Raw genomic sequence first — 26,847 nt, forward strand, 5'->3', positions numbered from 1 at the left:
TCTTTCGGCCTTTATTTCACGGCATCTTTTCGTGCTCATCCCCACGGACGATCCGTCAAGCAAGCTTGGATTCGATGTCGCAGGGTCTTGCACTATGATGTATTCTCACACTGACCGATTATTGGGTACTGAAGCTGTTAACATTTCTCCACGGATAATCAGTATTTCTGGTCACGCAAGCTCAAGAATTCCGCCCTACGCCCGCTGTCCCTTCGGCCTCTTCTTGCAGTGTAAAGCCTGACCGGCGTCTTAACATTGGCATGTCGCCTCGGACCCGCCATTGTCACGCTGATCATTATCCTGTCCCTCAGCAACCGTACGTTGCTGAAGGTTCTCTTAATTCGCCACGTCAACTTTTCAGCAGCAGGCTCGACCTTCATCGAATTCCCTGGGCCACTGGTCTTGGTTACCGACATCAAATGATCCTGTCGACGCCACCTCCTCCACACTCCTGCCTCCCCGGATGCTGATCGACAGACAACGTTAATCTTGGAAACATATACGGACGAAGTTTTCAAGTCCGCGGCGCAGGAATTTGACTTCATTACCTCATGAGAGGGACCTGGCGAGGTCGCGACGTTCAACGTAAGTTCTCGTTTTCATTATTTCGATTCGTGTCTGAGAATCAGCGCTTCAGCTCCCACGTCATATTGTCAAAACTTTGGATATCATTCGAGACCCCTCTTACAGCTTCACTTGTGTTCCTTTGGTGTTTAGTAGTACTCATGGGCCAATAAAAGAGTACGAAATGTGGGGCTGAAACATCCTGGTGCTACATCATATATTTAGATGAGCGACGAATGCGAGCCAACGTTACGAGCCCTACCAACTACCATCAGTTAATTGTTTAAATAGTGTTACTTGAACAATCAATTTTCAAGGCCGTGAGAGAGTATTCGCTGATAGGACGAGAAATCAGTGGGCAGGCTCGCACATATATTTTCTACGAAGTAAAGATATAGCAGTTGGTGTCACAATCTGTAGTATATGTACGATGCTTTTGTGAAGGAACATCATCGAGCCTAGCCTTGAACTCGACTGACAGAGGAGTCCCTAGTCAGGAATCAGAGTAGTCCGGCATCACCTGGATTTTTGTGCGGTATTGGTATGCCGAGTTTCAGACTACCTAAGTAACCAAACCTCGTATAAAGTCACCCCTTGAGGAGGTGTCAGTTAAAAAGTGGCATCTTGCCCAAGGCAGCTAGGCAATAATAATTACGAGTTACGAACTAGGAACCTGCCCCGAGTCCCTTCCCTCTTCAGCGGACACTGTGGAGTCACTGGAGTGACGGGACAACCTGAGCAACCAAAAAGGACAACTGGAAATTCGGATACGGGGAATCGAACCCCGAGCTGCCGCGCACAGCTATGAGGTCATAGACATGAGAGGCGGCAATGTTAGCCGTTACACCATATCCGACTCGCCATGGATATCCGCTATTTTAATATTAATATTACAATTTTCAATTCTTAAATATCATAATTAAACGGTAACCCGGGCCGATTCCACGTGTTGAACGGTTTTCCTCATTTTCATCTTCGACGTTGATCCTCCTTGTCTGCCGACCATCACTAACAATCCGCAGTGTGTCGCTGCTTACAATCAAATTACCTTCTCGTCAAAATGAATGTAGCCGCGCTGCTACAAGATTCCCCCTCTGACGATCGACGGCCTGGAACTGCGAGCGGCAGTAGCACGAGGTTGGCTGGTCCTGGAGTTGCTGTCGATAGTGGTGGTGGTAGCGGGAGCGGTATAGGTGGTGGAGGGAGACTGTCTGACTCAGGGCGGATACCTGATGTTGCTGTCAATGGTGCTGCTCGTCTGCCGGAAGTAGGTGTTGGCATGGGGGGCAGAGCCGTTGATACCAGGTTACCACCAACTGGACCAAGGGAGATGGTGCGCGAGCCACCAAGAGAACCTAGGGAGGATAGAGAACGGAGATTGTCGAGGGAGATGAGTGAACGTGCACTGCCGAGGGAGATAACCACTATGGATTCCCGGTTGCCCCCTCGGGAGCCAAGAGAAGAGAGGTGAGTCTCTCATCTTTTGAAGATTGTGCGTTCATTAATATCATGCTTTTAGATTGATTCCTCGAGAAATTGAAAGGCTTCTACCTCGTGAACTCAGGGAGGACAGGTGTGTTTGCTCCAATTCATCCTATTCCTACACTAATATAGAGCAAGGCTGGTACCACGAGATATACAGGTTGAGCGACAAAATGAACGGTAAGACCCTTTACTTATCATTGGGTATCATAATAACTGCTTTGTATCAGGCCAATTGAACGACTTCCGCCTCGCGAACCTAGAGATGATAGGTAATTATCTCCTCATTGTACTCATTCCATCTACCTGACGTTAACAAGGATGGTACCACGGGAAATAGAGCGACGAGATGACAGGCAAGTTCCTTGTCTTTAATTTTGTGCTAGACAGTATTCACCCCTCCGTTATCCAGGCCATTGGAACGACTCCCCCCACGCGAACCTAGAGATGATACTAGGTGAGTTATATACTGCCGTTCGTCTACACTAATCATCCATGGCCGACAGGTTGGTACCACGGGAGATTGAGCGAATACCACCCCGCGAACCGAGAGATGATAGAGTCCCGAGGGAGATTTTACCACCCCGGGACATGGAACGCAGAGATGAAAGACTTCCACCGCGTGAAATACCGACCCGTGAAATTGAAAGACTCACTCCTCGCGAAATGGAACGGATACCCCCGCGGGAGCCTCGTATGCCTCCACGGGAAAGAAGCCTGATCCGGGAAGAAAGATTGCCGCCTAGGGAGCCCCGAGATCTACGAGATATACCGCGAGAGGCAAGAGATATACGTGACCTCCCGCGGGAGCCCCGGGAGATACGCGATTTACCTCGGGAACCACGAGAAATTCGTGATTTGCAACGGGAACCTCGTGATATACGTGATTTACCACGGGAGCCCAGGGAGATACGTGATGTGCCCCGAGAGCCACGCGATATACGTGAGTTGCCTAGGGATCCGAGAGAAATACGCGACGTACCTAGGGAACCAAGAGAAGTGCCTCGAGAGCCGCGAAGTGAACGTGATCGTGGGGCAGGACCGGGTGGATGGGCACCGTGGTCTAGGGAGGAGGGTTGGTGGTTTGGTGGAAGAGAGAGGGAGAGGAGGGAAAGAGAGAGAATGGATGTTCGGACCATTGACAGAGAACGTCTAGAAGCAAGGGAGAGGGAAAGGGAAAGAGAGCGAGAAAGAGAGAGGGAGAGGGAGCGAGTTTCGCCTCAGGGGCGCACGATACATGATGTGAACAGGGAGAGGGAGCGAGAGAGAGAGAGGGAAGTGTTCCGCTCTCCAGCGATGGCGAGTCTTGGTATGGATAACCCATACGGGCCAGCCTTGAGGAGAGGTCTGTGCTGTTAAGATATCTCGTTGACTTGGCGACTCATACAATCTTCCAGATGACAAAACAGCATCCAGACCAATTAACCCTACTCCCATCAACCCCGCACGCTCAATCGTTGATGAAAGGGAGCGGGCTGAACGAATAGGTGAACGAATGGAGAGGGACCGTATAGAGAGGGAACGTATTGACCGAGAACGCATGGACCGCCATACACCTAAGCCATTCGGTCCAGGTTCACTCCCTCAGCGACAATTCCAAAATCAGTTCCACACGCAGTTCGTTCCAGCCGCATCTGGTCCTGCCGGTATTCCAATGGGAGGACCTCCAGGGATCGTCTTCGACAATTCAAACAAGAAACAGGAGCGAGAGATGGTACGAGACTCTCGGGGAGGAAAGAGACCGAGGTTATCTCGACCCGTTCGGAGCAAGGTGAAATTACACATGGGAACATATATTTGGCCTAAGGTTCCATTCCCCTTTCACTTCCCTCCGCCGACACCCAAGGAGGAGTTCCCGCCGTTACCAAATCCAGTAAAGGAAGGCGAGGAAGATGCAATCATTGTGGATTGTGAACGGATAGCTGACATCCTCGTGCCGAGTGGATTCTTTCCCGATTCCCGGCCACCCCCCGGGAAGACCAAAGTATGGGGTGGCGGTGACTCGGAAAGGAGAGTTTACACGGACGATTCTGATCTCTTTTCATGCGCTGTGCACGCAGGTTGGGTCACGTATAGCGGTGCAAGAAAGGCTAAGAAGGAAGGGAACGATTTGAGAGTACGTGTAAGGATCATCCGGGTCTCGGGAAGAGGTCCGGAGGTCGGTCATTCCAAGGAGGAGGTCATTGGCCGTTTCTTGGGTGGATGGGGTGAAGGCGAGGGCGAAGGCGAAGAGGACGATGGACGGGGAATGATGAGCTGTGGATGGGGAACAGGTCACGATGGGAGTGCTATTGAGGTACTCGGAGTGGAGTGGGTCAGCAAACGAGGCGGTAGGGGGAAGGTAGGGCGAAATCAGAGATTGGATGAGTATGCGCAAAGAAGGCAGGAAGTTATGTCTAGGCCTGAGGAATCAGAAATGATCACGATGAGATTTGGATAGCACTTTGGTTTACATACATAATTTATTTTTCTGTATTTCATTTTGTTCGTGGTGGAAGCTGACGCCCATAACGATACACAAGTACGTAAGCCCCTGAAGCGCGGGTTACTCAGCTTGTCTCCTTCCGGATCCAGTTTTCTCCAATTTTTTTTTTCATCGGCGTTGTTACTGCATGATACACTTCTAAATCCTCTATGTATTGCGTTGTAAAATCCATTTTGAATGTAGCTATAAGAAGAGTCAAAACCTTCCTATAATCAGCATCGAGTTGCCACGCGGCCCACGCCGACCCGGAGGCCCCACCCAGGAAACCGCTATGCATCTAAATTTACTAGTATTCCTCACAGGCTAACAAAATGGCAGGTCTTGTTTCACATGTGCGACCGTTTTGCGTTCTTTTCCCGTTAATTCAGACTTCGTATGAAGCTATTCTTGAACATCATGACCACTGACAAACTTTATTTAGTTGAACCGGTTATCGTTTGACAGGAGAAGAGGAATTCAGTTGAAGAAACCCGAGATATCCTGAACCATCGTGTCATATTCTTCATTGTAAAATACTAAAATAAACAAGAGTATAAACACTAAATTAGCCGTATACCTTCACCCAAGCAAAGTCGAAGTAAGCATTGGAAAAGGCACCGGGGTTGTTGTTGACAAAGTCTTATTAAAATGCAGGATTAGTTTCATGTTTTATTTCATGTAGCCTGTGTACTTACCAACACAAGAGGAAGGGCAACCGGAGCTCGCGTATACGTTTCCAGCCCAATCGCCACCTAATAATATGGTCAGCAAGGGAAAGAAATAAAAGAAAGAGATACTCACAGAAAGTCACTGAAATAATCGTCTAGGTCAGCTTGCAGAAGATGTCTTATGAGGCATTACTTACAATTGATGATAATGTTCTGGGCGCTGAAATGGCTCGCCAAGGAGCAAGAGTTGCTCGGGAAATACGCGAAGGGTGTTCCCTAAGGCATTTTGAGATAATTAAGTTACCAATTGAGCGAAATACTAACCCAGCTATCGGTATTGACGGAGCCGCTACCATTGCTGACGGCAGAGGGAACGTTGGAATCATGCCTGCCCCAGAACCATACCTTGATGAATGAGTTGGTCCTCTCCACGGCATACCTAGGAATCCGCAGTCAATCGCAGTTGCCAAGAAATCAGTCGGGGGACGAACCAGCCTCCGCCGTTGTTGTTGAAGCCCGCTCCGTAGCTGTTCGCATTCTGGAACTGGACACCGCACCCTGCATTACTGTTAACGTTTACGTCGCAGTTGTTTTGCAGAGCGACCCTGAAGAGGTTTTCAATGAAAAATTGGGTTCAATTGAGAAGGGAGTATAAATACCCAGACTGAGTGCGCGAATTGCTGGGCATCGTGCATCCTTGTATATCAAGATGAGAACTGGACCCACGGGAAAGAAACTAACGTACCAGATGACGTGTGCAAAGTAGCTTGATTGTACACCTGGTTGTTGACGCCTTCAATGATATCAATCTCTCCCTATTTTGTTTTGGTAAGCGCGGGATTTTTTCAGGGTCTCGAGATCTCACCCCGTTGGGCCAGTTAGGGCCCACAGTCCATACCGCAGGCCAGGTGCTAAAAGAAAAGTTGAATTGTTTGAACTCAGCCCATGTTACAAATCACGAACCCGCATCCCTGTGGCATATGCCGGATGTTGAATCTTGAATAAATGAATTAGCACCGATTCTGTAAGCGTCTTTATACTACTTACACCATGACGGTGTTGGTGCCGTACTGCTTATTTGACATCAGACGAACGGAGTTACGACCGGGTCCGCTCGCGCTTAAGACGGTCGTATCATCCGCGCGTAGGATGAAGGTGTTATCAGACGCGTAGGTCAGATTGCGGGATTTAGACGTCGAAACGTCGACATAGTTTCTGCGATGAGCAGTACATTAGAATGAGTAGAGACTGCGTATCGAAAATGTCACGTACACACGCCCGTTGGTAGGGTCAGAAATTGCTTGATTGGAGAAACCAGAATAAAACTGGGACCCAACAAAGCTGTCGGTCTGCTGGTACGTCGCGCCGAAGACTGGGGAGACGAGAGAAGAGACGAGAGCGACTGCTGTGAAGAAGAGCATGATAACCGTGCTTTGAACTGAGAAAAGAGGCTGCAGTCGGATTCGATGAAGTCGATAGGTCCTCCATCGTATCCTTTATACCTCAGCTGCTCCGCACAACGGACATTGTTGCAACGTGAGCAACCATGAGCAGCATGTCCAGCTCGAGAGGCAGACCACAAGGGAGCCTCAGCTGAAAAGGCAAAGTGACTTCTTGGTGAGAACTGCAGCGACAAGCCACCACTCAAAACTCGACACGAACACATGATAGTGGACAGCGCCAGAAGGAAAAATCCATTCGTCGGTGAATGTCCGAAGGTATGAATGAATACGTGTCAGCCAGTTTGAGGGTGAGCTTCCTACCTTTTGGAAACAGAAACATCGCGACGTGACAAGTGCCGCAATGGAGGTGGACTTTGCGGATTAGACATTTGGACGCCAAGAGTTCCCAACTTGGGTAGTTTGCTTGAGAACGGCGCACATGCACGGTGTCAGTGACTCAAAATTCGGTATAGTTGTCCGTTAATGAAAACGCGCTCGGCTGAGGACCGTTGATCTCTGTACAGATGGCAACGATAAGCTACGAGGGGTCGGATACTCATCAAGCAGCTGGATCCCAGACCATGTGGAGCAGAATTATGTTCCGAGCAGGCTCAAAAGGGGAAGACGGTTCCACAGAGTGAAGGAATATACTTCGTCCCGAATAAATCACGGACGTCGAAGCATGGGAAAAGTCAACACTTATTGGTGGTAATTGGTTCCCGCTACGAAGGCGCAATGACGTCACGCGTCATCGACATTTTGAGCTTTACCGGACCCGCCTCCTCGCATATGCTACCCGGTGGACACCTTAGCCTGAGAAAGAAAGCAGATTATATCATTCATATGAACAAGTCATTGTGCGAAAATGAAACTTTCGTTTCACCTGACCATCTATGAATCTGTCCGTTCTTTAGATACCTTGCCCTTCTCCGATACGACTAAAGCATCAACGGACTCTGCCGCGCCAACGTCTCCGTGCCAACCATTTGCTTCCAAGAACACCTGGAACTTCGCGTCCTCAATAGCTAAATCTCCATCCAAACTAAAGAAAGAAGGTTTAAAGTTAGTCCTCTGTACAAGTCGAAAAACCCTTACTCGTTACGAATGAAGAACCAAGTTACGGTCATACCGGCCAAACCACAGATAGCCGCAATGATCTTATAAAATTGAGAGGCATATTCGGCAGCTCGGCCAGCGACTCACAAAAGTCCATCGTTTCCCCAAGTTGTCCTGAATTGGCTTGAAAGCCTGGGTGCCTAGAACTGCACCAACTTTGCCAATCGCTGCTGAAAACCCATAACATGTCCCACGGACAGCAGTCGCATATGATTCACTCGAAGTCAATCCGAGCATGTCCCCAGGACCGGCATTAGCGAAAGAGTTCATCAGACCATATCTGCCCCACCCAGATTAGAACACCGAAGACTACCAAGAGGATAGCAACCAACATACAATACAATGAACCCTGGGACATTCTTGATGACCTTGTCATAGGCACACCCGACCGCGAGACCAAAAATAAGGTATCCACTGAACCCGAGAATCACTAAAAATTGTGGCGCGAAGGGTCAGGTGCAACATCGCCTCAGAAGGCGCATTGACGTGACATACTTGTATTCCTCCGCCCCAGATGGTTGACCAATAGCGCGCCAACAACACATCCCGGAAGCGCGATCGTGCCCAAAAGAAGCTGGTACTCCGCAGTCTTACGAACGAGTTCTTTTCCTTTGACTAAGACGACAGAAGAGATGATTTGACCCGAGACTGTCATTCGGTAATTAAATTCGTGGAGACAGTAATGGAGGAGTGTATACTTACATACACCGTTGGGGAAGGTAATGAAGTCGTACAAAAACCACGCCCCCGCAGTACCGATCAAGGAATTTCCAGTAGTATTTGATGGTCAATAGGTGCGGTACATTATGCTGGATAGCACCTTTCCGGTAGAGTTGCGAGTTGAGCATCTTGAAACGGAAATAGAATACTGCGAGAGCTGCCGTTGTAACAAGGAATCAGCACTCGCTTTGATAGTAGTCAAGGTATTACACTGACGAGGTATACAACTGATACCGAAAACAGTTCTCCATACAGTTGAAAGATTTGCCTGTAAACCGCCTAAGAAAAGGGGTCATTATGACATTCAAACATATGAAGTAAGACTCACCAGCTGCCTCGAAGACGATCAGATAGAGGATGCAAGCGAAAGGCGTCCCAAAAGAGAGCACAAAGTTTGTGACCATGATGAAGACTGGACCGCGTTGCTTCCTGATCTTTTCGTTGGCAGCTTCCGCAGCAGACGTTGAGCAGCTCGGGTATTCTCCTCCCAGACCTATACCAGTGATACCTCGACCTGGAAAATAGCGAATCAGAGACATAACTCGGCGGAAATAGGTGAACGTACAAACAGTGAACATCCAAAGGAAGCCTATAAAGCTCCCATTGGCACCATGGGATGCGGTACAGAGTATGATTCCAATGACGATCATGACTGTCGACAGCACAATTCCCCATTTTCTGCCCTTGACGTCGCAGAGGTAACCGATGATAATCTGACCGAGAATAGTTCCGACGGTCAAAGAATTAGATAACTGCGTCGACCAGTGGGAATTGTATGCTGAGCCATAGACCTGAGCAAAGACAACATTCGTCTGACGAAAGATCCGTGAATTAGGGTCACGAGTACCGGGAAGCAGGACCTAGAGTGGACTTACGAGTGACATAATGTTCTGTTAAGACGTAGAAATCAGCACGGGTCTGATACGAGCCAGTTAAAGGCCTACATTCTGTAAGCCGTCGCTGATAAGAGCGAACCCTAGAACTAAAATGAGAACGAAGCAAGACAGGCAAGACTTGGTTTCGTACCAGAGCAAGCAATAGTGAACGCGCTGGATAGCTTTTCCTTCGTCGTCAGAATCTCCAACCTAGACTCATCGTGGTCCTTGGATAGCTGGGGCAAGGAAACACCTCTTCGGTCGTCAGCGTTCATCGTGAAATGGTGGAGCTCTTGAAGGGAGAGACGGCGATCTTTGCTCTTAAACTGATTCCCGTAAGGTACCAAATGGTTGCATAAATAAGACGATACAGCACACGAGAGGGATCAGAAGCCCTTGATTGGCCCCATCTGCATCTGCCTTTCGTCTAAACATCAGATCGGAACATCAGTCTTGCAGTGGTGGTCTAATTTTGGACGCACGTTCGACCATTTAAGCGCTCTCCCTTGCTCGCCAGTACTGTGGACACTAGAGAGCGTTGGCGAAAAGATCAGCATGAGTGGATTATCCTTGCCAGCGTGCGTGGATATGATGAAATTTTGTGCTGATGGGTGCTAGTTTTGTAGGCACCTGGAATGAAGCGCAGTATAGACTCAAGCATAAACAAGATCAGGCGACTTCACGACGGCAGTGAGTATATGCTGGAATGATGACTTTTGTACACGTACTTTTCCAGCTCTAAACAGCAAAAGTATACTGCTCCGCGTTCCGCGTGCCGTAGTCGCATCGCTGTCCAAAGAAATCGGTCCAACGATACCAAACATGGCTTGGATTGAAGGCGAGCGCAGAATGTTACACGAAAACATTGAAAATGAGCGACATGACTGGAAGACGGAAGAGACGAAGAATTTGATCTCCGACGGGCAAAGTCAGACCCTTACCGTCATCTCGTACAAAGGCAAACAATTCTATGTCTTCAAATTTTCGGTTTTGGGACCATCAATGCGAAGGGCTGACTGCATGCTTTACATTCTGATTCGGCGAGGTGATTTCAACATGGCGTGCCCAGCCTGAACGACGTCGAGGCTGGAGATGAATCGGTATATTACCGGGTTCTACTTCACAGATACAGTCCTCAAGAATAGCTGATAGACTGGTTCCCACAAGCAACATTGATTGGGTAGTCGGTTTCAGCTTAGGACCGTACAAGCGTTCCGCTGTCATTACTTTTTCCAATAATCAGCTGTACCGTGGTTGTAACTCGTGGTGATTCGGTACTATCATTCCATTCAAAGATCATCATTAATCGTATCATATAGGTATACCGAAGGGAATCTAGCACGCATCTGATTCTTCACTCCAACTATTGTCATCCTCAAAATCATCATCATCGTCTTCCGAATCCCAGTCATAACCATCCTCTTCTTCAAAAAGATCACGCACGTCCACAATCTCATCCCCTTCTTCACGACCCATAGTGTCCTCCCAGGGCTTACTTTTACGTCCTACCAAAATTGCGATATCCAATCCTTCATTGAGCAAACGCCTGAATTTCCTCACGTCACATACCTGATGGGGTCGGAAGTTGGGAGTGATGAACCAGACTTCAACCCGCACCTTTGATCCTGCCTTGCAGAGACCTTCGACGAAAACGAAAATCCGCTCCAAATATTCCTTTAGCACATCACGCCACCCACAATTCTCATTCGAACATTTTATCACGAGTCTTGATAAACGCGGGCAATGACCAGCCGTACGCATGAAGGTGCTTCAGATCAGATAAAAGTCGATCGTTCGAATGGGTAATCGTGATATCAAGGTCGACGAGGCTCTTGTGGACAAACGGAAACGCCGAGATGATACTATCCGGGACACCGCGGAGACAGAGCTTCTTCAGAGCGCATCCCGAACGATGAATGAAGGCAGATAGGGTGTCTCCTCCATGCGGGTCGCGAGCGAACCCGAAATGACAGATATGTAGCTCGTCGAGTCCTGGGAGTTGGAAATAGTCGAGCACGTACCACGCACGGACATGAAAAGTACGAATCGTAGAACTGCGGAATCGAGGCATTTTGCTGTTATATGCTTTACGTGGTGAAGGTGGCGCATACTCGGTCAGCTGAGATCCTTTTTGGAGGATGGTTTGGACGGTGGAGAGCCATACTTCTGCCCGCATGTCCTCGAGCTGGTGGTCGAGAGATTTTAGCAGGCTGAGGGGGAGATCGAGCACGCTGTCCAGAGAGAGCCGGTTCAGACGAGCAACACGGAGCTTCGGTGCCAGGGCGAAGGTTTCTTGAAGCTCATTGTGGACCCATGCCTCGTAGGGTAAGGATATGTGCACTGTCTCCAGGCTGTCTAGACGTCCGTGTATTACACGGAGACATTTTAGCGCGGGAGGGCTCGGTACTTCGATGTTCAGGTGTTGAAACTGGCGAGAGTGCTGCATCAACACCTTCACGAGTTGGCAGTCGATTGGAAGCGAAGCAAAACTCGAATGAACGATTTCGTAACCGCTTTCTGTCGACAAGATGCTGTTTTCATCGTCGTCATCGCTAAGTTCCCCGTTGTCACTGTCTAGAGAGCCTGGCAAGTTGATTTCGGATTCCTCATACTGTCTCCATTTCTTCTTGGTTCTGTATTCGAACCACACGGAGAGAGGAAACGAGCCAGATCGCTTTAGGGCCGTTCGAAGCAGCATCACAGGTTCATTGATGGGGCGTGTTTCTCCATAGGCCATGACATTCGTGACATTAACACACGACCAGAGGGCACCGTACTCGCATGCCAGGGTTCTCCACGGCTTGCAAATGTGAGTGAGGAGCCACGGGCCGCTCGTAACGTCGAAGACATCGTACTTGTCCTGGACGACGGATTGAAAGATCTCAAATACGATGTCAGTTGGCAGCCTGCGTATGGGGGAGAGTACGGTATTGCAATCGTCGATAACTCGACGTAAGGCGCGAATCTTGGCTTGCTTTTCCTTGATCTTGGTTTGGAGGGTTGCTATCTCCTTCTCTGCGAGAACTGTGTCTTCGGCTGCTTGTGCGATCGTGTCCGAGATAGCGCGAGTGGCATCTGTGTCGGCGTCGGGTGGGTCGTTGGTCTGGAGGAGGCAGATGAACGAAGGCGAGTAGATGTATTTGTCCTCGAGTCGATGTGGCGCCAAAGACTCTTGTGGTACGGCCGCCATGACTGAAGGAAGTCGATGAGGAAATAAGGAAGTCGTAGTACTAATCCGGGACTGTCAGTGTGAGTGACTGTAAGAATGTGATAAGGACGAGCGACTTACCTACTCAGGTTCAAAGGTATGGTTGCAGTGTGGATAAAATACGTCGCTTTGAGGACAAGCTGAGTGTCGCAAGAAGAATAAGTTATAGTGGCCCATTATAAAGGGAAACCAAGTGGCTCCGGGTAGCGAGTTGGACAAAGGAAAGATCGACAAAGTGTCGATCAACTTGCCACAATTGGAACCCAAAATGCATGAATGGACCATTGAAGGAGCCATGTCAATGGCATCCCAGGAATTGCGCAAGAAAAAAGACCATCGAGATGATATTGTTATGTCCTGATTGCTATGTCCTCTAAGGACCTGGTCAACCGACGGAATTGAGGCTCGAATACCGTGCCGCGCTGGTACTAGCCGTACTGTAAGTTGTTATGGCTTTAGTTAACCGTGTGACACGCTGACGGACCTTGATGAATTAGATAAGTCTTCATTGGACCAGAGAAGAAATAATACCATAAATCTCGCCAAACTTGATTGTTCAAGAAAGCAACGGTCATCCACCATATCACAACGGACAATAGTCCGGCGGACTGGTCTATGTATATGATGACCCGGGAGCGACCCGCCAGTCAGTGGTACCGCATCCCGCAGTGGAATGGAACATGCAAAGTTTTGTATCTAGGGAATGCAATGTCTGTTTTCAGTAAGACACTTGGAGTAAAACCGCTCTTGGAATTCGAGCAAGTCCTGAAAGAGCAAATGAACGAGCGGAAAGATTGGAAGACTAGCTCATTTCCCGTCACATCGGCCCGGAAGCCGAGCAGCGCTCTTCATCCTCCCATCATGTCGCTGAGGTTCTGACATTGAGAACTTGAGTACTCAGTACTCAGCACTCAGGCTTCATACTCCAGTAACTGTACGATATCGATATTATAATTAACTCAATCGATGACTCCATCGATGAAGGTATATGACACTTGTATAAACCAGGACACCAATTGAGTTGAGCGGTGAAGGTTCAGCCTGCAAAGTGCACCGCGATGAGACTTCTTCGACGTCTCCTCCAATGGTGTTTTTCATCTTTGTACGGACGATGTATTTTTCGAAGTTCGTCGCCCTTTGTCTACGAGCCCGAACTTGAACCTCCCTGGAATCAACCAACTTACCCCGAACTGCAAATGTTAAGTATTGTGGCGCACATATTCCAGATTTCACGTAGTCCATCTCTTCTTGTATTGATAATCTTGTCTCGTCCCATGTCATTAGAAGAGAGATAGAATTCGCCCTTCAATCATGTACATCACCCACCGGGTTCTGGAAGTCCTCCTTTTCCTCGGTGTTACGATACTTCCATAACGTACAGCTTTGTATCCGATATTCCCCTTCGTGATCCATGGATTTTCAACCAGTCCTATGCTGTCCCTCACTAGGAATCGGTCATGTCATTCAATCTCATCGCTCGCAATCTATGTCGATCGTGTCATGGAAGACTTCTTACTACACTATCACGAGGAACTAAGCTTTGATTTAGACAGGGATCAGCGATAACACTTATCTGATCACTCGGGAACACTCTTTAGGCAGTGTATCGCAGACTTGCAAACTTCGAGAAGCTACAAATTTCGTCTCATTCCAAAGCCGGAACGTTCTAGGTGGATAATGTCTATGATTGTACTAGTCACCACAAAAAGTGTGAATATGTTATTGAACATTACAAACTGTTGGATGGTATATAAGTGAATCCAATTATGGCGCTGGAGTATAAAACAGTATAACCGGGCCATATTATTATTTCAGGTAATATGTCTTTATATCCCCTCCTGAGCAAGGTTATAACTGCTAGTAAGGGAAAGCAATCTTGGCCTGGGTTCTTTCAGGTTTATAACTGGTTATGAGATATATAAGCTCAATCACTGGTCACCTACATTCAATCCTAGGTGCAGCTAGCTCTTTTCTCTTGCTCTGTATCTTCCAAACGCTGCAGCCTCAAAGTGTGCTGACGTCCAAACTTAGCAATAGCCGGCCTTTGAGGCTGGATGTCACGTGATGTCACACGTCAATGGTTACGATTGTGACAATCTGAGCTTTGTCCTTCCCTCCCACCTTCATCTATGACATTACCCCAACCTGTATCCTACATCTATTCTTCTCCCGATTCTCAAGATCAGCCCCATAGAAGACCAACATCAAGCCAAAGAAGACCGAGTTGTGTCCCTATCTGTTGACAGGACCTTAGCACGGATCACGACTCCCGAGGACGCATGAGATTTGCACTGACGAGTGGGAAGAGGGGATAAAGGGTGAGGACAGTGATATTGAGAGTCAAGAGGGATGAGAACGGTAGGAGTAGAACAATGGCGAGTCGAAGCATGCAGGATATACAAAAAGTGAGTGAATTCTGGAGCATATATGTGCATATGTTCTCATTTTTGTGAACGCTAGACAACGCTTCATGCTCAGCATCGGATTCCACCTTAGTAAGTACACTGACGTTCTTCGGTGTGACTAATGCGCGTTCCATATATTCAAAGCACAAGTAGGATCGCGTGAGATAAGTCCTCTCACTCATTTATCTGCCTTTTCGCTAATATTGTTCTTTAAGCACGTTTTTGATTCACCCAGCGGATGTACCAATACTGGCAATGTACATGCACGTCCGCCCGAGAGTCCCATCACAAGGATGGACGCTGCCTCGTATTGGGCTGAAGCTATCACCAGTCACTGCCTAGATGCCTTCATATTTTTGTCAGTGCTTTTTTCCGTTGCCATTTTTGCAATCTAACTGATCTCTTGAAGTTTGCCTTGGCTTGCAGCGATTTTTATCTAGAATACTACTATTGCTTACTGTTAACATATTATATTGCATTAATCCCATCTGATATGTGCGAGCTGTGAGGACCTAGTGAGCTGTGATATTCAGTAATTCAAAGTAATCTGTCGTAAAATCTTTCTTAAGTATTATAATCTCCTCAAACCCTTATCTATAGATATTATCTCCAACCTGTTGCGGCTCAGATTATAAAGGTATTTCATCGTTCACTGGGTTTATTTGCTATTATATTTGGACTCATATTCCTCTTACGATAAATTGGAGTTACGTCAGATATCTTTATAACCAATGCTACCGTTTACATTGTTTATAATGGGTTCTCTTGTTTATCTAGTGTTACGATGAGTGACTTTGGTATGTACCCGTTCCTAAAACTTGCCCTCTTTTTGTGGTGTAGGTCGTGGCCATGGAAATGATGAGCCCACATAAAAACGCCCGCTGATGCAGCGTGGACCAGAATCTAAAATATTAGGAAGTGATGTCATCGCGAGCATTGCATTCACTACCGCCAATGATTTTGCTCCCTCAAAATTCTTCGGCGTGTAGAACGTGAAAAGTGTTCGATGACCTCTACTATCACGATCCACCGACAATACCGAAACTCAGAGGACATCTAGATTGACCAGATCAGGCTCAAGATCTGAGCCCTAAGCTATTGAAAAAGTCTTGGGATGTGAATAGGTCATAGAATCCTCTGAATATGATCACGTCAACAACAATGTCGATTTTTGCAAAAACCGTGGACTGACCTACGAATTTTTGGCCGTCAAGGATTCAAAGTACGCCACGGAGTGAAGCACCAATTTCCATGGTACCGATGGCGCACATACGGCGGGTGGGTAGGTGCGCCAAATACCCAGCGAAATGGCAGAGGGAATTCAGGCGATACAGTAATCGGTAACCACTTAGATAGACAAGAATCGAAATTGGGGTTCCTGATGGGATGACAACCCTAGGCCCTCTTTGTTGAACAATTTTTGATTGTCTTCGTGTAGAACGACGGTGTAGATATAGAAATACACATCAAGTAAGTATACACAGTATACTAGTCAAAAACAACAGCCATAGGGGAAGAATCCCTCGCCCCTCGGCTTCGGTCTGACTGTTTCAATGCTGGACAACATTGGTACGGGCTATAAGGCACGCTTCGTCGAGCTACAATTGAATCAGTACGAGACAAGGCCGAGCCCGAGGGTTCCTTACCTTTTCTTCCCCTCGGCTCGGTTTTTGACCTCTGAACGAGTTTCGACTCTGTTTCGGGTGTCGGGGTAGGGGTATCGTCCATTGATAGGCACCGGGGGACTGTAACTGTGAGAAGATGATCAGGAACGAGTGTTTCCAAGCCAGATACAATGATGATGCTCACCGTACTCACCACGAGGACTTGGTGACGACGCGGAACCCCCCAATTCGTAGCCTGGTCCTGAAGTAATACTGGTTGCGGCAAGCATGTTGGCGAGAGCCTCCTCTTGCGTTACTTCGCATTCTTCTCGAGGACGGCCTCTCTGACGATATCGCGTCATCCTGATATTCGTCTTCGGCAACTCTTGCGTGTCGGTATCATCTGCAACAATGGTCAGTGATCGGGGATTGCACTTTCGACCGACGGGACGTACTCGACGCGCATGGAGGGCCTGGTGGCGTGAACCAGATAGGGCTTAATCGAGGTTCGTCAACGTTGACGACCTCAGGGGCTTGCAGAGGTTCGAAGCCAGTGACTGGGGCATAGCCCAGCTTTCGAGCGGATTCACATAAGGTACCGCGAATGCTCTGAGGCATACTGATGACCAGCAGCCAGAAATGTCCTCGAGGTTTAGAGTATGTGTTGGGACGTGAGAATGGGCTGGACAATCAGAGGACGGCGTGGTGTCACCGGAAGGGGGAAGGGGGTGATGGTAATGAAGAAAGGATTGGCTGTATATATATAGTACCCTGGTATATAGCCTTCTGCACGTGCCTTGATGGCTTGGTAGGTGCTTCCGTATTGGTTACTTGCGTTCTGGAACAAAGCAATTTTGTAAGAATGGAATCGCCAAAGTGTCCGGAGTACATACCACTAACCGGTTGACCTTCCATCAAATTGCCGGTCACTATACAGTACATGCGTCATTCGGAACGGAAAATCCCACCGAAGTCAATCAGGCCTCAGCGCCTAGATATATATCCTACCATTGACGGTCCCGTCAAGGCAATAATTAGTCGAGACGTCCATCGTCTAGCCGCTCAGATATCCTCATCTATAGCGAGAGAAGAGTGATACATTCTCGCGGTCCCCGTCCTAAGATTGCTACGCATTCGACCTAGTAGTGACCGGAACAATCATACGTTCGAAGAGTGTAACCATCATAGAACGTCCTCAGAGCCGCTAAACCATGAACGGAAGGAAACCAGTCGGCCGCCAAACTCGATGCGAGGCTGTTGGGCTGGAGCCATGTTGCGGGATCTTAAGACAAGATACTGTATCAAAGTCAAGAAACAAGCGCGTACTTCGGCATGTTACTCATGTAAGTTTCTGGAACTTGACAAGTAGCGGCTGCTGATACAGCGTCGTGGTGTCACAATTGCAAACTTCCGAGTGTGTTAGATCGGACACAGACACTCAGCGAGAGAAACACGAGGAGCGGGGCGTGAAGAAGTGGTGAGGACGCCCAGCGTCTGCGGATAGGATCCGCACTCGGGCTCAATATCGTTCTCGGGCCATGTATTGCATCGACAGCGAAACCAGCACTGATAGACAAATGATGAGGAGAAAAAAGTGTATGGAAATGTGCACCAAGCCAAGAGATTCATCGAAGCATCTTAGCGCACAAAACAATGGTATGTCTGATACGCCACGTTTTCATGGTTCAATGGCCGCACCTACGTTGCGCACTGTAGGCAACGTCGACAGGCAGCAACGGCTGATCAATTAAGATAGTGAATAAAGATGGGATAGACCAGGAACAGAGAACACGCAGAATTGAGCAATAACAACATCCTCGTAGCGTCAGACACGAAAATGTGGTTGGCCTTTATCGTACGAATAGACACATGATCCTGCTACATGTGGTGTAAAGCTTTAGGAATAGGACAGGATAGTACTTTTCGGACATACCCGAAGAACTTCAGACATACCCGAAGAACTCCAGGCTGACCAACAGAATGGTCCGGGGCCAAGTTGACAACCGTGAGCTCCTGGACCCACAGTAGAGTCAAATAGGGGAAACAGGGTCGCTAGAGAAGAGACGGCATGTTATATACAACATCAAAAAATGGAATTTGAAATCGCGCGTATTCACACCGGCAATCTTCTCCGGCAATGTGAGGTCAATAGCAACCGAGCGCATACGCCAAGTTCGAATTGGACCCGCACTGCACAATAATTAAATGGATGAAACTCAGTATCATGTCATTTATTCATGGAAAAGATATTCCTCGTGAGGATATGCGTCTTCCGCGACAAATCTTCCTGGATCCCTTTGATGAAAGACCTAGATTGTTAGCTGAATGCGGGCTTGAGCGGATCTGAACGGATGAAGAAGTAAGAAAAAGGGTACTAGCAATTTGCGGTGAATTTGAAGGAAGGTTGTATGTAAGGATCGACAATGACTTTGTCCGACATCCGTGATGTTGAGCTTGGGGTAAATTCGACCCGTGAATCATGGCTTGGATTCACATATGGCATGCTTCCTGTGACTGTGGAAGTGGAGATGGTTACCGATTTGTGGTTGAGGAAGGAAGGAGGGAGACAATCAGGAGATAAGGACCCTATCCTAATACACTGCTATATCAGAAAATCATCATTGCGACTCGTTTTGATGTCGACATAGTCCTCGCCACTACCGGGTGGCGTACGATCAGAGAATCCAACTGTAAGATCCGGTACATAATGAACACAGAACACAGGACCAGTGGGCAACGTACTTATTTGGGTGGAGAAACGTCGCTGGACGAACGGTATGCGGTGCCCTCAACTTGAAGCCAATAAACAGGTCGTACGATTTGGGTCTCCGGAGAGTGCGGAATACCTCGTCGACGCACTTTCGTTTTTGCACTGCCCAAACTTTGCATCAAGATGCTGCCGAGCAAGCACCTTCAGTGAGCGTTCTCAGTCTGCGTTGCATAGCCTCAGGGCACCCTTATCTTGATCACGAGTAACCGGCCGCCAACAGAACCGCCAACTAAAGTTTTGTTATCTAGAGTTAAGGTTCATGGCGGCGTGAAGACGGACGCAGATAATTTTCGGGTCCAAGGGTTTTCTTCCAACCGAGGCAGTGGGTTGAATCGACTGAGATAGAGACAACAGACTTTGTGCCTTATTGGAAACGATAAAGATGTGAAGATGATGTGCTTTGCAGAAGGAGTCTCGTTCTGTCTGTTTCGGCTAAGAGTTTTGGAAGAACAAGAGTTGAACATTGAGAGTCGCGAGTTCAGACCGGGAGGACATCACCCCAGCTACGTGGCTCTCTGCACCCCTGAGATCTGACGAACAGATCCGGACTCGTCAGGATCTGTTCATCAGCAAATCCAGTCAGTGAATGAAACAAAGTCTCAGCCAGAGAAGAGCTATCCAAGTATAGACTGCGACGGTATCATACATTAGCGTCTAGTATCGTAAGCCGACGATGCGATTAGATGTTACTAGATCAAACACCAGGATGTCTGGTAGCAAGGGCCAGATACTGTCCACCAAAGTCTGTCGACAAGCCATCTTCAGCGAGATTGCATACGCGTTCAACATATGCACGCATCTTTTCTTCTTTCTGAAGAACGGTTTCCATGTACGTGGCAGCACCCGACAAACGAGCAACACGACAACACGCTGCATGAATGCGAAGGTAAGAACGGTTGGGGAGCAGTAGGGCCTTTGGATCAGGCGTTGTAAAGGTAACAACGCGACTAGGAAGGCCTTCAAGCAGAAGCTCTTCACTAGATACAATCACATACGTGTCTTGTTGAGCATTTTAAGAGGATCTTGAGAATTATCACAATTATAAAGCTACAAGGCATACCGCAGATTGAAGCCAAATAGCCAAGCCATGGAAAAGGCCATGAAAGGTACGAGACAGCGTGAGCATATTTTCCAATCGATGAAACCCAATACTGAGCTCGTCCATGTCCACGAAGATGCGCCTCGCGTCCCAGACCGACGCTGACGATTCACGCTGATAGACAGATAGTGAGCTATACCTGGATACACTCGCAAGAATCGTACTCTCTCAGATGAGGCTCCAATATTATCTCCTGTATTCGAGTTGAAACCTTCTGGACAGATATGGGTGCACTTGAGATTATCTAGTACCCGACGGGAATTTTAGGCCGTGACTACTCGCACGTTCCTAATGACATACTCTGCATCATACTTGTTGTGATCGAGCATGCAGCGATGGTCATCACGGAGAGGTACCTACACACCTATTCATTGAGCAATGTGAAAGCGTGAAAGCATGGTAGAATTACAGCTTTCGTCGCAGTAGAATAACTCAAAGACGGCTGTTCTTGAATGTATCGACAGAATTCCTGTTGTTCGTCAGCAGACAGACTAGATCTAGAGTCTAGACCGACCGACAAGCGAGCCACGAGGTGTTCAGAAGGAATCGGTTTATTGATATCTTGCGAACTGCCAAAAAAATTTAGTCTGACTGCGTTGAAATATCATTTAACGAATGACATAAATGGACGGATCAGACACTGGATACAGCCCTCGCCCAAGGCCAGCAGAGAAGCATCGGTCCCGTCCATGTTTGTGACTGTGGCTACATGACCAGAATCGGACGAGATCTCTATAAGAGTGAATCCCAGTACGCGACCAGATAGGAGCGTGTCTAGGCGTTTCTCTCCAGGTCAGGGAAGCAGAGGGAAGCAGGTGTGCATGGGATTCGAGGCCAAGGCAGACATTGGATGCCTTGTGGATTTCAGGGAGAGCAGCAAAAGGAAATGGATTGACGGGGAGCGACTGAGTAACAAACTCGTTGGGTTGTGGATACGACAGTAGCACAAGTGTTCCAGAAACAACAAATGTTTGATCATAAAGTCTTCCAAGACTTCAAGTTGTCTGATTGAAGTTTGAATGGGCGGAGTTCAAAATTGCCAGGATGCGGCATTCCGGCAAAGTATTGTACATTATAAGAAAAGCCTCGTGGTTTTCCGTAAAAGATACCTGCATACCAGAATGATAGCAATGAGCACTTAAATATCGAATTTCAAGTCTGAACAAGGTGCACACTACACAGCAGTGAGTTTTAACTTCTGCAAAAAAAATTCGGGCTCGTCGTTATTTTGGTTCGGATACGGGGAATCGAACCCCGAGCTGCCGCGTGAGAGGCGGCAATGTTAGCCGTTACACCATATCCGACTCATTGTAGTTTGACCAATTATTTTATTGTATTCAGCACTTACAACCCAAGTTCCTGCCTACCCCATTGATAACTAATCCTCAGCGGATCTTCAGCTAAAGACTCGTACTCAACACGATCTGTTCTCTTTCCGCCATTCCTCAACGCCAAAAATCCCATATGCTCCGCATGATGAGGTTTATGCATCCTCACACCTAAATGCTCTCTTAGAATCCTCAAAACATGTCCCGGATCGATGACCATATCCGTCCCCTTCAGCTCGCTCGGCTCCACCACAAGGACCGCATACGTCTGCGATAGCACTGATGCCTCCTCGTATATCGCCATCGACGTAAATGTTGTCGGCATCATCTCCACAACGAGAGTACCCCGGGCAGCCCACCGATGATGATGCATCGCTCCACCATGAGGACCGATGATAGCCATAACGTTCTCGTTGAAATACGTGAAAAGCTCGGAGGCGGAGCCATACCGTGTCTCGTCAAACACGACAAGCTCTTCCCCCTTGCCTCGTTCTTCGAGAAGTTCCCGTATCGCATCAAGAAGAGCCGACTCATTGATAACCTTGCGACCGCCATTTTGAGCACGACTGTTGGATCGAGACATGTACATTATCTGTGCCGCCATGTATAAGCTTCCGCCATAAGATGCAGAACTAGACAAACCTTATTTCTCGTCGATGACACTCTCAAGACATTGATCCCAAATGTTTCAAGAGTCTTGAGGGACAACCAAGGGTGCACCAAAATCGCCCGGCAAGAAAAAATCATCCTTTCCGCATAAATATCGTCCGTGACACTATGCAAGACGTGTTCTTCGTCAAATCCTAGTCGTTCCCAGAGCTGCTGAACGAAGTCACTCCCACGGCGGCCTGTTATAACAAACGGGACTTCACTGCGAAGTGTGAGGTGTGCACCTTGCGTGACAATGTGCGTTATACGATCAAGATGATGTTGGAAAGAATACGAATCAGGCGAAAGGGCAACCATGGCGTTGCGATAAATCGTCGTGGCGTTATTTTTCCAAATTACTTCGGCCGCATTGAAGGGTTGAAGTCGTTCCGACGAGACAAGCCCTCCCATACAGGCGTCGGCCGTCCAGCGGTCATATCCATCAACCGAATGTTTAAAAGAGACGCTATTAAACACCTGGAAGTAGGCTTAGCCCCGACATTCCTCCAGTGTTCACTGTTATACACTCACGAAATTCTGGCCCGATTGTCCTTTATACACCACCCAACCGTTATCCTGTAATACTGCCCGTTCTTTGATACCCACCACCATGTATTTCCAGCGCTCCTCGTGCTCCTCGGTTGCAAAGTAAGGCTGGCGAATCTCGAAAGCAGGATACAATAGCTCTTCTGCGTAGACAACGTCCTTAGGTAGTCTTTTCATTACGCAAGGGGCGTAATGAGCGGGCATGCCAAACGTACAAGTGCTCAAGCTGAGCGGCGTCCATGCCGCACTTGGCAATGTCGAAGTATCGCTACTCGTTGTGGACAGACGAAGGTAATCCGATATGCCATACGACCTTTGTTTCGGTGCTGAGGCCACCATGGAACGCTGACTGTAAACAGGCAGATTCCGAAAGTTGATGTACGCGATTCCAGATATGATGAGGAGGTTCGCGCAAACCAGAAGCACGACGGACATCCGCCGTACTGCGAAAAAAATCCACCGTGCTTCTGGCTGAACGCCTAACGGCGGGAGGAAGGTAGGGGACATTGACGTGGAAGTCCAAGTATCGCGGGTGATTGTAAAGGAGTGATCGTTGAGTATTTGGCGTGGGCAGTACTGACATCATCATCGTCATCATCGTCCCACCAGACAAGGGCGCAACGGAGTCGCAGAGAATGAGTGAAATATCTTTACATGCATCAATACTTGCCTCCGGGAAGCAATGACGATGGACGCTCAAGGCAAGTTGCTATATGGCCCACCACACAACCCCACTCTCCCTGCTCGTGAAGAAAATTTGGAAACTGAATCAGCACTGCCGCTGACTGTTGTTGGCGATGGCTCCTGGGTTATTGCAGAGGAGGAAATGATGCCAAGAGAACTGGGATTCAGACCTTATACTTGAGCTTGATGCGTTAAGATAATGGTTACGAGCATTTCTACTAATCAAATACTTTCCAGCAGTGAGATAACGACGCCGGATGTCGAGATAAATGGGATACTCACCTTGAAACTTCAACACATTATCATACACCATCGTGATGTAGGTCAAACATCATGATCGATAGCAGCATTCGCCTCTCCTTTGAACCGTCCTTCAGGTTTCGAAGCAAAATCCGTCTCATAATATCTACTAAGCGCTGTCAGGTCTCGGTACCGCAAGGAACTGGCAACTCTTCGGTAACTCGGACTAAGGAGTAAAATGCAACGGATAGCGACATTGTGAATAGTCCTGCAAATATCCCCAGCTCAGATTGATGTGGCCGAGAGCAGCAGCAGCAGATTGAGGGATGGTTGGCGATGACGTATATCGATGATGTGGCAGGGAAAGACACGGGCACGTGATATCATGGCACGGTCTGACTCTCAGGAGGATGGTAATAGCAGGTGATACGCATGGCATAGGGAAATTGACTCTAAATATTTATTCCACATTACATATGTTGGATGCATATCAATGGCGATAGCAGTAGTATACCGAGAACATGGAATGTATAATATTTTATGAGAAGACATTGGAATTGAAATTAAGATGACGATGGCCGTCGACTTTCAGATCCACTTGTTGAAGAAGAGTTTGGAACGTCGTCCGCGGTAGAATTCGTTGCAGATGAACCCAGACCAAGGGTAGCGGCTGTGGCCATGCGAGGGTGTGACTCTCGCCTGGAAAAGAGGTATCGAGGTCCAGTTGCATTTAAAACCGAATTTGAGGCGGATTGGTTCGGAAAATTGAAGGCAGAATTCGATGGGACGGTCCATTGTGCGCCTGGGTGGGAGAACGAGAGATTGCCAGTATTTCCAGAACTAGTGGGGCGAACTGTGGAAGATGGGCCTGCACCCCACCGAGGAGCTGGAATGGAAGGGGTAGAATGATGCGATTCTGGAAAATTAAATATGAAGGTTCTAGGACCGGGCACCAGCACGTTACCCATGTTAGATGACGTTGGCCCAACCGGACCTGTCGGACGAGCTAAAGCGGTGGAATAGTTGGATCGTGTTTCGGACCTAGAAAAGGTGAATGTTCCGGAGATGGTCTGACCAGAAGTCGGCCTATTGAGCCCCATGACAGACGCTGGAGCGAATGAACGGGCTGGGCCGGTGTGGGTTGGATGTGGAGGAGGAATGAGCTGCGTTTCCGGCCTGAAAAGCGGGGCACTTCTTGGATATGCAGAGTTCGTAGCAACATACAGGGGAACGAGAGAGTTCGAAGTCACTTCGGATAAAACGAGGTCGGGGTCCGGATGATCTAAGAACACAGGGGTGTCGATTTCCTGAGGATCAGATCCCTCCTCCTCCTCATTCCCCGGATGGGATGACGCGCCATCGGCCTCCAGCTCCTGGACTCTGGCCCTCAATAATTCATTCTCCCTTTCCAAAGATTCATTGCGTTGTATGATATCCGACCGGTCGTGAGGGTCATCCGTAGCGAAGTAGATGCTCCTGATAGGATCCAGGACAAATGGACGGAACTGTGCCGGTAAATATCGAACCTAAATCAACATTATGGTCAGATAATTAGCAGTGGCGATTTATTGCATAAAAGCACGAACATCAGGAACGGCTGAAGAAGTAATGAGCTCAACAGCGCTGCGTCTTTAAGAGAATGATGGATACATACCGATAGGAAACCGTTTTCGACAACACGGGCAAGAAGTATGGAACCCATCAGTAGCCCGTGCAGTGGCTCTCATTAGACATTCAGAGCAGAAGACATGTCCTGAGAATCAATATCATGAATGACCTAGACACGGATAGCTGCCTGGCACTTACCACAAGGAGTGGTGACGGGATTCCTGAGATCACTGAGGCATATAGCGCATTGAGGAGCCATGATGTAGTAGAAAGATGAGAGACTGTAGAGGCCGGTTGAGCCTTATATGAAGCGGGCACTGAAAGTGGCACAAGGGATTGCATCAGGAACTTTATTCTTGTCTCTTGTCTTCTCGAAGGTTACGCACAGCAAGGCTCCGAGTCAAGACAAAGGCGACCAGAACAGCCTACACATATTAGTATGGAATTATGAAACTGGACAAAGGAAGTAGCTCACGGTTGTCATAAAGAGCACCAAGCGCACCCCTTCTAATTGGTCTACATCAGAACAAAGTAAACCAAGGCTTCCATGACTTGGACATTTGAGATTGCCTCATTTCAGACGAACTTGCTTTGTCTAAGGAAAGAAGGACGACCATCGGCTACCAAGGTACGTCGTGTAAAGACATGTGTTGAACGGTCGATCTTATAAAATCATAACAATAATCGCTTCCTAAATAAGCAGGTTGATTTCGGCACAACGGACTGGCTACTGTAACGACGTACGTATTTACAGTGCCTTCTTTTGGACAACTACTCATTTAAAAAAACTGACAAACGCAGGACAGAATAGGGTCGTTTGGCGCAGAGAACAGCCACTTGTGGCGGAAATTATCCGCTCATAGCTTCGAGCCTCGACACATCTGTCGTCACAGCAAGCGCAGTAGTTGGATTCGGGGTCGAAAGGGTTGAGGGTGGCAAGGGAATCAAAGGCGCATCAGTCCCACCCAACGTAAGATCTTGCAATAATCCTGCAGTCTCGGATGCATTTGTTCCGTCGGAGACAGGCTGAGAGAGTTGTTGAGAGTCGGTACTATTGCTGATGGTGTGTGGAATGAAATTGAAATTAAAATCTCGAGGTAATCTGTCCAGACGAAGCCCATGAGCCAAAACCGACAACATAACGATAAAAACGCGAACCCTATGGACATTCCCAGAGTCCTGTGAGACCATCCACTCTGGTCATCTTTCTCCAGGGCATCTGTGACCATGCCAAACAACCTTTTCAACTCATCAAGCTTTTTCTATGTGGATATCAGTCATGCAGTTTCCCTCAACAAGAAGAGACATACCTCTTGTTTCTTTACCCTTGAACCACAAATAGAAGCTTGCGCTTTCGCAATCGTACAATCAGCAGA

At 48.0% G+C, this 26,847-nt stretch overlaps 8 protein-coding genes and 2 non-coding genes across 10 annotated transcripts; 1 reads left to right on the forward strand and 9 right to left on the reverse strand.

Annotated features, from left to right (window-relative positions):
- Positions 1 to 1,326: 1,326 nt before the first annotated feature.
- EV420DRAFT_t50 lies at positions 1,327 to 1,420 on the reverse strand. Its single transcript has one exon. It is a non-coding gene; the product is annotated as a tRNA-Glu (tRNA).
- A 762-nt stretch (positions 1,421 to 2,182) lies between these two features.
- On the forward strand, positions 2,183 to 4,619 carry EV420DRAFT_1506133 (uncharacterized protein). Its single transcript, XM_060471311.1, has 4 exons — positions 2,183 to 2,226; positions 2,277 to 2,481; positions 2,697 to 3,391; positions 3,444 to 4,619. Exons 2-4 carry the CDS (start codon positions 2,396 to 2,398, stop codon positions 4,484 to 4,486), a joined length of 1,824 nt encoding a protein of 607 aa, XP_060337511.1. The 5' UTR covers positions 2,183 to 2,226; positions 2,277 to 2,395; the 3' UTR covers positions 4,487 to 4,619.
- Positions 4,620 to 5,075: 456 nt separating this feature from the next.
- EV420DRAFT_1635955 (endo-beta-glucanase) lies at positions 5,076 to 6,599 on the reverse strand (the record flags this gene model as incomplete). The annotated part of the gene is made up of 12 exons (XM_060476518.1): positions 5,076 to 5,149; positions 5,206 to 5,262; positions 5,312 to 5,320; positions 5,376 to 5,454; positions 5,503 to 5,617; positions 5,670 to 5,783; positions 5,838 to 5,874; positions 5,924 to 5,993; positions 6,044 to 6,089; positions 6,142 to 6,174; positions 6,226 to 6,393; positions 6,451 to 6,599. 12 exons carry the CDS (start codon positions 6,597 to 6,599, stop codon positions 5,076 to 5,078), a joined length of 951 nt encoding a protein of 316 aa, XP_060337512.1.
- Positions 6,600 to 7,412: 813 nt separating this feature from the next.
- On the reverse strand, positions 7,413 to 9,606 carry EV420DRAFT_1474334 (major facilitator superfamily domain-containing protein; the record flags this gene model as incomplete). The annotated part of the gene is made up of 12 exons (XM_060469204.1): positions 7,413 to 7,433; positions 7,539 to 7,662; positions 7,716 to 7,777; positions 7,824 to 8,016; positions 8,073 to 8,166; positions 8,232 to 8,384; positions 8,443 to 8,613; positions 8,673 to 8,735; positions 8,785 to 8,970; positions 9,022 to 9,234; positions 9,332 to 9,403; positions 9,483 to 9,606. The coding sequence occupies 12 exons, from the start codon at positions 9,604 to 9,606 to the stop codon at positions 7,413 to 7,415; spliced, it is 1,476 nt and encodes a 491-aa protein (XP_060337513.1).
- A 1,060-nt stretch (positions 9,607 to 10,666) lies between these two features.
- Positions 10,667 to 12,682, reverse strand: EV420DRAFT_1743492 (uncharacterized protein; the record flags this gene model as incomplete). The annotated part of the gene is made up of 3 exons (XM_060480078.1): positions 11,044 to 12,682; positions 10,901 to 10,948; positions 10,667 to 10,877 (listed from the first exon to the last, which is right to left on the reverse strand). Exons 1-3 carry the CDS (start codon positions 12,519 to 12,521, stop codon positions 10,667 to 10,669), a joined length of 1,737 nt encoding a protein of 578 aa, XP_060337514.1. The 5' UTR covers positions 12,522 to 12,682.
- Positions 12,683 to 16,145: 3,463 nt separating this feature from the next.
- Positions 16,146 to 17,299, reverse strand: EV420DRAFT_654697 (uncharacterized protein). The gene is made up of 3 exons (XM_060482942.1): positions 17,004 to 17,299; positions 16,754 to 16,951; positions 16,146 to 16,695 (listed from the first exon to the last, which is right to left on the reverse strand). Exons 1-3 carry the CDS (start codon positions 17,164 to 17,166, stop codon positions 16,433 to 16,435), a joined length of 624 nt encoding a protein of 207 aa, XP_060337515.1. The 5' UTR covers positions 17,167 to 17,299; the 3' UTR covers positions 16,146 to 16,432.
- Positions 17,300 to 20,060: 2,761 nt separating this feature from the next.
- EV420DRAFT_1235194 (uncharacterized protein) lies at positions 20,061 to 20,228 on the reverse strand (the record flags this gene model as incomplete). The annotated part of the gene is made up of 1 exon (XM_060466575.1): positions 20,061 to 20,228. A coding segment is annotated over one exon (168 nt), but the record flags the coding sequence as incomplete, so codon positions are not given.
- Positions 20,229 to 21,649: 1,421 nt separating this feature from the next.
- EV420DRAFT_t49 lies at positions 21,650 to 21,721 on the reverse strand. The gene has a single exon. It is a non-coding gene; the product is annotated as a tRNA-Glu (tRNA).
- Positions 21,722 to 21,761: 40 nt separating this feature from the next.
- On the reverse strand, positions 21,762 to 23,278 carry EV420DRAFT_1260273 (uncharacterized protein; the record flags this gene model as incomplete). Its single annotated transcript, XM_060467000.1, has 3 exons — positions 21,762 to 22,337; positions 22,379 to 22,870; positions 22,925 to 23,278. 3 exons carry the CDS (start codon positions 23,276 to 23,278, stop codon positions 21,762 to 21,764), a joined length of 1,422 nt encoding a protein of 473 aa, XP_060337517.1.
- Positions 23,279 to 24,226: 948 nt separating this feature from the next.
- Positions 24,227 to 26,023, reverse strand: EV420DRAFT_654837 (uncharacterized protein). Its single transcript, XM_060482943.1, has 5 exons — positions 25,947 to 26,023; positions 25,670 to 25,896; positions 25,518 to 25,616; positions 25,450 to 25,460; positions 24,227 to 25,389 (listed from the first exon to the last, which is right to left on the reverse strand). Exons 2-5 carry the CDS (start codon positions 25,728 to 25,730, stop codon positions 24,427 to 24,429), a joined length of 1,134 nt encoding a protein of 377 aa, XP_060337518.1. The 5' UTR covers positions 25,731 to 25,896; positions 25,947 to 26,023; the 3' UTR covers positions 24,227 to 24,426.
- Positions 26,024 to 26,847: the final 824 nt, after the last annotated feature.

Source organism: Desarmillaria tabescens (genome assembly GCF_030435595.1).
Source record: "Desarmillaria tabescens strain CCBAS 213 chromosome Unknown EV420scaffold_3, whole genome shotgun sequence".
Lineage (NCBI taxonomy): Eukaryota > Fungi > Basidiomycota > Agaricomycetes > Agaricales > Physalacriaceae > Desarmillaria > Desarmillaria tabescens.